Here is a 10,151-nt window from a genome sequence, read left to right on the forward strand (position 1 = left end):
TCAATATATCTGAATAAAACTTTTTATTAATCCTCTCTAACAGGTGTAATTGAGCATTACTGAACCTGTAAAAGTGACAGATGAAAATGAAATGAAACATCAGAAGCTGTGTGATCGACAGTTTGGCCAGAGCTGGATGGATGCAGTGTCTGTTTCACTAAATCAGCATCAGATTAACCCGCTCTATTTTATTTAAAAATGCACTTTAGTTGTTACTACGGTGGCCCTGACAGCCCAACACTCTGCAGCCTCAGAAAACACAAAGAGAGAATATTAAACCACTGCAGCCGCATAAAGAGTCGTGTCAGTACGAGAGCATGATGAGGTTCATCATCGCTGGAGGTTTCAGATCCAGGTGTTGGGACCTGGCCGGCCTGTAAATTCACTGTTTCTGTCTGTTTACATCTTCACCTCAACCTGATGAGCCTGACTGTCCTCCGGGGGGCGCTGCAGCACATGTTTAACTGTCTGTATGGCAGGATGCTGTTTGGATTTTCCTGCTGCTGATTTTCAGGAGATTTTTATACATATACATTCTCTTTCTGCAAATTATCTGGTATCTTGTCATTTTTGCCCTTAAAAATCAATTATACACACACACACACACACACACACACACACGCACACTCTGCCATCAATTCTACCTTTTTTCAAAGTTTATCATGTTCAGTTTGTGTTGACATTTGCAGAATGTGTCACTTTAATTCTGTGTTTATTACTGAGGTTGTAGTTTGCAGGTCTGCTACTGGACTGCATTATACTGAGAGGGGTTTCTAGTTTTTTGTCCTCCCTATTTATATACAGTGAGGGGGGACAGAATAGTGGAAACAGCTGCCAGTAAAGTGCAGCTCTAACTATGAGCTCAATGCCAAACACAGAAGTGAATGAACACCTCTGTTACCGTGACAACAAGACAAGCTGAGCATTATAGGCAGCAGGAGACGAAACTGTATGGCACAACAGCTGGATTAGACTGGAGTAGATTAGATTATACAGGAGGAGCTGATAAAGTGACAATGAGTATAAAAATACATCTAAGCAAACACACATCCATCACACCCCGTTTTCCCTCTGACAAATAAAGACAGTGTGTTGGTCAAACCGGTGTGACGGTGCTCGGACTGAAGGGCTCGGACGGGTCGACGTGTTGGCGTGTTGGCGGCGGAGCGTGCTGACTGCTGTTCCTCTGCCCGGCAGCAGGTGGCGCTGGCAGGATGTCTGACGCCAGGCAGCGAACTCTGTCCACCTCCGGAGAGTCTCTGTACCAGGTGCTGGGCCTGGACAAGGGCTGCAGCCATGACGACATCAAGAAGTCCTACAGGTACGGCGCCCTCTGCTGGGAGTATCACCGCCGGTACTGCACTATCACTGATGGTACTGCAGCATCACCGATGGTACTGCAGTATCACTGATGGTACTGCAGTATCACTGATGGTACTGCAGTATCACCAATGGTACTGCAGTATCACTGATGCTACTGCAGTATCACTGATGGTCCTGCAGCATCACCGATGGTACTGCAGTATCACCGATGGTCCTGCAGCATCACCGATGGTACTGCAGTATCACCGATGGTACTGCAGTATCACCGATGGTCCTGCAGCATCACCGATGGTACTGCAGTATCACCGATGGTACTGCAGTATCACTGATGGTACTGCAGCATCACCGATGGTACTGCAGTATCACCGCCGGGACTGCAGTATCACTGATGGTACTGCAGCATCACTGATGGTACTGAAGCATCACCGATGGTACTGCAGTATCACTGATGGTACTGCAGTACTTTTTAAGGCCCTGTATGGATTAGCTCCACAATAAATTGCCAATCTGCTAATTCCATAATCTGACCTCAGGTCACACCTCAAAACCAAAGGTGACCTCTCAGGCTCTGGAACAGCCTCCCATCCCAGATTAAGTCCCATCCCAGGTTAAATCCTGTTTCAGATTAATTTCCGTCCCACCACTGACACTTTTACATCCAATTTTTTTCTCTCAGTTTTGGTTCAACCTTTTATCGCCCGATCATCTTTTTCTGGTTGGTTCTTCTTCATTCTCTCTTAACTTCTCTCTTCAATACCTGATGCTACCTTTGTTTCTTCAGTGTGTCCTCCAGTTTTGTCTTTTACGTGTTAATCTGTTAATCTTGTACATTTGTGTTGTAAATCCTCCTGCCGGCTTGGCTCGGCTCCTGTCGGTTTTCAATATGCTGCAGAAATGAATAAATAACTAAAGTGACGGGTTTATTAATAAGCAGACTGGAAACAGGAGGAGGCTGGAGGCTGCAGGCAGGACAGATCAGATTACACACAGCGAGCTGATGGACCAATGACCAACCAACAAACACAGCTGGAAACAAGGAGAGAGACAGACAGAGAGAGACAGAGGGAGAGAGAGAGAGAGAGACAGACAGAGAGAGAGAGAGAGAGAGAGACAGACAGAGAGACAGAGGGAGAGAGAGAGAGAGAGAGAGAGAGACAGACAGAGAGACAGAGGGAGAGAGAGAGAGAGAGAGAGAGAGAGAGAGACAGACAGAGAGACAGAGGGAGAGAGAGAGAGACAGAGAGAGAGAGAGACAGAGAGATAGAGAGAAGAGAGAGAAAGCATATTCAGGCCACAAAAAAAAAAAGATTAAATTGGAAAAAATTATATGGATAATTATTTTTCATAAATATAAAATTTTAATCTCAAAATTTTCAAGTTTTTTTTCAGGAATTATTTGTTTTTTGATCTCATAAATTTAAGATATTCATGTCAGAATTTGGTGTTTTTTCTTGTCAATTTACAACTGTAATCTTGGAAAATCTGAGTTTTTTTCTCATAAATTTGTCACTTTATAATCTCAGAATTTATAGTTTTTTTCCATAAATTTGTAAGTTTTTTTTTTTTTTTTTTTTTTTTCTTGTAAATTTACCACTTTAGTGTTGGTCAGCTTGACGGTCAAGAACATGAGGAAGGTTTTGCAACCCCTGAAACACACACACACACACACACACACACACACACACACACACACACACACACACACACACAAACCCAAACAAACAAACAAAACAAAACAAAAAAACACGTCAGGTTAAGTGTCAGAAAAGGCCGTGGAAACCATCACAGTGACGAGAAAGTCGCCCGCCAGCTGATAATCCAGTGTCGGCCATAAGCTGTGCAGTTCGTCCGCGGTGATAACCTGTAACCTGCTGAGCTGTGTCCCTCGGACAGGAAGCTGGCGTTGCGTTACCACCCGGACAAGAACCCGGACAACCCGGAGGCGGCGGAGAAGTTCAAGGAGCTGAACAGCGCCCACGCCGTCCTGTCCGACCTCACCAAGAGGAACATCTACGACTCGTACGGCTCGCTGGGGCTCTACGTCGCCCAGCAGTTCGGAGAGGACAACGTCAACACCTACTTCATGCTGTCCACATGGTGGGCCAAGGTCCGTCTCAGTGTGTGTGTGTGTGTGTGTGTGTGTGTTTCATGTATTTCTTTATGAGGACACTTTGGTCCTCATAAGGACAGGAGGATGAAGAAAATCCTCCAAGGTGAGGACACTTTGCTCCTTGTTTCTTCAGTTCAGATGCAGGTCAGGGTTAGGGTTGTTAGGACAGGGTCAAGGTTTAGGTTGGGTTAGGGTTTGGGTTAGGGTTAGGGTCGGGTTGGGGTCAGGGTCAGGGTCGGGTTTAGGTTGGGTTAGGGTTTTGGTTGGGTCAGGGTCAGGGTCGGGTTAGGGTCGGGTTGGGGTCAGGGTCAGGGTCGGGTTTAGGTTGGGTTAGGGTTTTGGTTGGGTCAGGGTCAGGGTCGGGTTTGGGTTGGGTTAGGGTCGGGTTGGGTCAGGGTCAGGGTTTAGGTTGGGGTCAGGGTCAGGGTTTAGGTTGGGGTCAGGGTCAAGGTTTAGGTTCAGGTCAGGGTTTTTGGTCATATTACAATCAGCAAACTGCAGGAGAAGACGTGTGTGTGTTTAGGTGAGGCTCAGTCTTTTTTGTGCCTCTTTTTTTGGGCAGAAAAAAAAACAGTGAATACAACATACAGCAGCACAAAGACGAAAAAATACCAAAATACGAAAGCAGTGTGTCCTGACCTGGTGCATACGGCCAGGTGAGCTGTACACCTGTGGTTTACATAGAAATCTTTACTCATGAATAAATGTCGGTTATGTTTGATCACTCTGTCTGATAAACTCCCTCACAAAGCTGCTGCCTGCAGAGACCGTCCTGCCGGGCCCCGGGGACCGTCAGGGACGTGTTGGTAAGCGCAGGTAAAGTTTGGAAAGCTGGACAGTTTCTCTGCCGCCACGCCGGCAGCCGCTGTGACCGCGGGCGTCGTGGCCTCAGGTTGTCTGTAGGTGCATCCCGTTCTCCTGAACATGACATCTCAGGAACTTCTTGGGAGAATTTCTTTAAATTTGACTCAGTCGTTCATCAGGGCTTGAAGATGAACTGATTCAATTTTTGAGGTCAGAGGTCAAAAGTCAAGGTCACTATGACCTCACAAAACGTGTTTTTGGCCATAAGTCAAGAATTCAGACCAAGCTTCCTATCAGTCCTCTGTGCAGCATGTTCTTCACTGGAATCACAAATGTCAGTATGTTAACAAAAAATACATTTCATAGCTTTTATTCAGTTCCTTCACTAAAAACACGACGTGAGTCTGAATGGAAACTGAAACTGTAACTGGTTCCTGGAGGCGAACAGCCACAGGGCAGGAACTCCAGGTTACTTCATAAGTCCTGTAGTTTAGCATGATGTGTTTTAGTGCTTTGGGGCAAATCTGGAGGCTCCCAGAGTGAACGAAAGCTGTTTTTGAGCAAGGCACCAAACCCCAGCAGCTCCGGTGAAGCTGCTGGCTCAAATCCCGGAACCAGCTGGTTAGTTAAAGTGAGTAAAACCTCTCTTTCTCTCTCTCTACCTGTCTCTCTCTCCCTGTCTCCTCTCCCTGTCTCTCTCTCTGTCTCTCTCTCTCTCCTGTCTCTCTCTCTGCAGGGTCTGTTTGCAGTGTGTGGGCTGCTGACCGGCTGTTATTGCTGCTGTTGTCTCTGCTGCTGCTGTAACTGCTGCTGCGGGAAGCTCAGGCCAACGCCCACTGGCGAGGGGGCGGAGCCAGACAGTTACGTTTCCCCTGACGACCTGGAGGAGGAGCTGCGCAATGATGGCGACAATGGTGAGATGTGCTTTTCAGCTTTGTTTTTGTTTTGGACCATTTTGGTCATTTTTTGTGACTCGGATAATGTTGCTGTCTCGTCTGTTCTCTGCTTCCTGTGTATTTAGACAGGAAACTTTCTACAACAAAGCAGGAAGGCTGAAAAATGACAAATTTAACTCACTTTAACTTGTTCTTTGAAGGCACTGTGTCCTGACTTTTTATTCCTGTTTTCTTTGGCTGGTTTCTTTGGCACTCACTGAACTCCACCTGACGTCTCTTTACTGCTGCAAAAAGTGCTCGGACGAACTTTCCCTTTCCAGCAGAATCATATACTCCTTGTTCCTGGATAGCACACAGTGGACATCGCAGACCTCAGATTGTGTTTGGCTGAATGTTGGAAACAGCATCTCGCCTACGTATGTCTGCCATTGGCATTTCATCTCATTTTTACCACAACTTAAAAAACAATCTCAAGACGAGATGGACGATGTAGGGAAGACGCCAGAAACAGATGCTCTCACGTCGTGCTTTATACATTGAACAGATATTTCAAAACATCCAAGGCCATTTTTCAACTGTTGTGCAGAGACTGAGCCATGTCCACACCGAGCTGCATGGAGGTCAGCAGGACTGATTGTGGATTCTTGAAGACGTTTCACTTTTCATCCAAGAAACTTCCTCAGTTTGTACACGTGGGGAGTCCCAGCTGTTTAACCTGCGGGGATGTTCTCCAGGTGACCCTGAAGACCGTCCTTAGTGTTGGTGGAGTCACCTGAATCCGAGTGAACAACGGTCATTAGGGTCATGAGAGGTCACGGGTTTGTGTAAAACACAAGAAGAGCAATCTCTGCAAGTCTGCAGTGCAGAGAGGAATGCACCTCTGTGAAACTTAACAACGACTAAACAATGTGTGACTCAACACAGGAGGACCAACTCCTCAGATCATGACTCAGCAGTTTCCCTGCACCTGAAAGAAAAGGGACACTCCTTGGAGGACCACAATGTCCACATCTTGGATAGAGAGGACAGATGGTTGGACAGAGGAGAGAAGGAAGCGATCTCTGTCAAGATAGAGAAACCATCTGTCAACAGAGGAGGAGGTCTCAGACACCATCTGCCTCCAACCTACAACGCTGTACTGTCACCCTTCACAGGAAGTCCAACCACACACCCCTGACCCCCCGTGACTCTAACAACCACCATTCACTCCTGCATGACCTCATGTCTGATTCAAATACTCGTGCAGTGTTAAGTCAGGTATCATCTGCAAAGAGGCGATCTTCTGTGGAAAAAACAATGGCTGATACAGCGGTGAAGAAGGATTTTTCGATAGCAAACCTCCTTTGAGAGAATTATTCTGCTAATTACAAAGCTGTTAGAGCCAGGAAGTAGGACTGACAGGAGCTCTAACGCCCTCTAGTGGTCAGAAATCACTTACTGCTGGTTTAAATAATGACCAGGTATTAATTAATTAAAATTCATGTCATGTCCTTGTGTGGAAGCAACCAGCAGTCAGGAGGTCAAAGGTCAGAGGTCACAGCAATCTAACCATCGATGGAACAAATATTCCATTGTTTCTCATGTTGATCAGTGTGTGTGTGTGTGTGTGTGTTGGCTCAGATGGAGACGCCCCGGTCGTTCACCAGCCCACCAACGCCAGCGAGAAAACACAGCTGATCGGCGACGGCCAACGCAGATACGGCGACACGTACACCTGAGGCTGAGGCAGGAAGTGACATCACAGCGCTGCGGCGTCCGCGCCCACCTGAACAAGACATTTCACCTGAGAGCCAGCCGCTGTCAGTCTGCCAGACGGTCTCACCTGTTTCTGTCAGAGCGCCACCTGCTGGAGGATCTTTCACATGTTTATAAAACTGATCAGAGTCAAACTGATGATCGGCCTGAGATCAATACACTGCAGGCTGATTGATTACATATTAATCAATTAATTCATAATATGACTGTCTGGCCCTTAACCTGAATTCGTTGTGATGACATATTTTGATTGGATTACACACAAGAACAACAACAACAACAACCAGAATCTTAATAATAATGCTAATAATAATGATAACACCACTACCACCACTACTAATGATAATAATTATAACAACAATAACAATAATGATGATGATAATGTGGTTGTTTATTCATTTATTTATTTATTCATTTAGGTTTTATTTAACCAGCATAAGGCCACCTTGAGATTGAGAACTATTATTATTGTTGTTGTTGTTTTCATTGTTATTATTATTATTATTATTATTATTGTTGTTGTTGTTGTTGTTGTTGTTTATTTCATGCGTGTCATGAAGACTCAAGGCCGAGGTAAAAGTAACGCCTGCTCACTTTAATTGAAGTCACAAATATTTTACTGCACAAACCTGTCCAAGTTCATTTTATGAGCTTTTAAACGCTCACTGATCAGCTGATCCCTGACGACACGGATCAGCTGATCCCTGACAACACGGAGCTCAGGATGAAATGTCTTGTTGGGACGGGCCCGGGTGTGCAGGGTACCGGGACGACAGAGCACACTGATGACACCCAGCCAGCTTATTGGTTATTGACTGGTTATTGATTTCCAGCCGGTCAGAGGACACCTACATGACATCACACAGGTGTCACTCAACTCGAGCTGGTCGTCCCTAATATTTTGTTCACTCGGCTTCTCGTGATAGTTTCATAGAAATCCAATGTGTTGTTCCTCTGTAACGCGTTCCTGTAAATACGCTTTGGGCCTGATGTCTGATTTATTTCATCTGTTGCTGCTTCCTGTCAGTTTCTCGTCAATAAATCAATACCACATCGACTCCAGAGACGCTCACTTCACCCAGCCCGACGCTGCATCTTCCAGTCACTTGTAAGTGAGTGAAGCTTTATTTATAAATCACAATTTAAATCACAGTTACAAAGCGCTTCACACACACAGGAAATAACAAAATATATAAAAAAATATGGCGCACACAGACAGAGACACAAAGAGCCCGAGTCCTCTGAAGACTTAAAGACTTGAGTGGAAAAAGTCTGAAGAATATCAGTCTGGTCTTACACTACCAGTCAAAAGTTTGGACACACCTTCTCATTTAATGCTTTTTCTTTATTTTCATGACAATTTACATTGTAGATTCTCACTGAAGGAATCAAAACTATGAATGAACACATATGGAATCATGTAGTAAACAAGTGTGAAATACCTCAAAACATGTTTTATATTCTAGTTTCTTCAAAATAGCCACCCTTTGCTCTGATTACTGCTTTGCACACTCTTGGCATTCTCTCGATGAGCTTCAAGAGGTAGTCACCTGAAATGGTTTTCCAACAGTCTTGAAGGAGTTCCCAGAGGTGTTTAGCACTTGTTGGCCCCTTTGCCTTCACTCTGCGGTCCAGCTCACCCCAAACCATCTGGATTGGGTTCAGGTCTGGTGACTGTGGAGGCCAGGTCATCTGCCGCAGCACTCCATCACTCTCCTTCTTGGTCAAATAGCCCTTACACAGCCTGGAGGTGTGTTTGGGGTCATTGTCCTGTTGAAAAATAAATGATGGTCCAACTAAACGCAAACCGGATGGGATGGCATGTCGCTGCAGGATGCTGTGGTAGCCATGGTGGTTCAGTGTGCCTTCAATTTTGAATAAATCCCCAACAGTGTCACCAGCAAAACACCCCCACACCATCACACCTCCTCCTCCATGCTTCACAGTGGGAACCAGGCATGTGGAATCCATCCGTTCACCTTTTCTGCGTCTCACAAAGACACGGCGGTTGGAACCAAAGATCTCAAATTTGGACTCATCAGACCAAAGCACAGATTTCCACTGGTCTAATGTCCATTCCTTGTGTTTCTTGACCCAAACAAATCTCTTCTGCTTGTTGCCTGTCCTTAGCAGTGGTTTCCTAGCAGCTATTTGACCACGAAGGCCTGATTTGCGCAGTCTCCTCTTAACAGTTGTTCTAGAGATGGGTCTGCTGCTAGAACTCTGTGTGGCATTTATCTGGTCTCTGATCTGAGCTGCTGTTAACTTGCGATTTCTGAGGCTGGTGACTCGGATGAACTTGTCCTCAGAAGCAGAGGTGACTCTTGGTCTTCCTTTCCTGGGTCGGTCCTCATGTGTGCCAGTTTTGTTGTAGCGCTTGATGGTTTTTGCGACTCCACTTGGGGACACATTTAAAGTTTTTGCAATTTTCCGGACTGACTGACCTTCATTTCTTAAAGTAATGATGGCCACTCATTTTTCTTTAGTTAGCTGATTGGTTCTTGCCATAATATGAATTTTAACAGTTGTCCAATAGGGCTGTCGGCTGTGTAGTAACCTGACTTCTGCACAACACAACTGATGGTCCCAACCCCATTAAGAAGGCAAGAAATGACACAAATGAATCCTGACAATGCACACCTGTGAAGTGAAAACCATTTCAGGTGACTACATCGTGAAGCTCAGGGAGAGAAGGCCAAGGGTTTGCAGCGCTGTCATCAAAGCAAAGGGTGGCTACTTTGAGGAATCTAAAATATAAAACATGTTTTGAGTTATTTTACACTTTTTTGTTTACTACATTATTCCATATGTGTTCATTCATAGTTGTGATGCCTTCAGTGAGAATCTACATTGTAAATAGTCATGAAAATAAAGTGTGACAGCCCCTCCCTCTATACTGGGTGTGGGGGTTGCTGGCTGGCTGTTGGATGGTCTGCTCTGTCTTCCAGGGTTTCTTTCAGGCAGAGGTGGGACCGTAATTAGGTGACGCGCTGCACCTGGGCCCGGTGAAGCGCACACGTTCCCTGCGTTCCAAATCGCATACTTATACTTTTTACTTTTAGTATGTACTGCAGCTGCCCTTACAAAGTATGTAGTTTAGTATGTATTGGGACATACTAATTCTTTTTTTCCCTACTAAATAGTATGGTAGTATGGGTATTGGAACGCAGGGTTATTGTCTCCGCTGGCAGCCACTCCGCCCGCTCTCGCTCCATCCACGCCGTCTGAGGGGACGCCACGGTGCGGCTGCGCTCTCCGTCTTC

General features: G+C 45.6%; 1 protein-coding gene across 1 annotated transcript; it reads left to right on the top strand.

Moving 5' to 3' along the window:
* The first annotated feature begins 1,214 nt into the window (after positions 1 to 1,214).
* On the top strand, positions 1,215 to 6,851 carry LOC115375437 (dnaJ homolog subfamily C member 5-like). Its single transcript, XM_030074825.1, has 4 exons — positions 1,215 to 1,321; positions 3,217 to 3,430; positions 4,974 to 5,151; positions 6,754 to 6,851. The coding sequence occupies exons 1-4, from the start codon at positions 1,215 to 1,217 to the stop codon at positions 6,849 to 6,851; spliced, it is 597 nt and encodes a 198-aa protein (XP_029930685.1).
* Positions 6,852 to 10,151: the final 3,300 nt, after the last annotated feature.

Source organism: Myripristis murdjan, chromosome 17, assembly GCF_902150065.1.
Source record: "Myripristis murdjan chromosome 17, fMyrMur1.1, whole genome shotgun sequence".
In the NCBI taxonomy this organism is placed as follows: domain Eukaryota; kingdom Metazoa; phylum Chordata; class Actinopteri; order Holocentriformes; family Holocentridae; genus Myripristis; species Myripristis murdjan.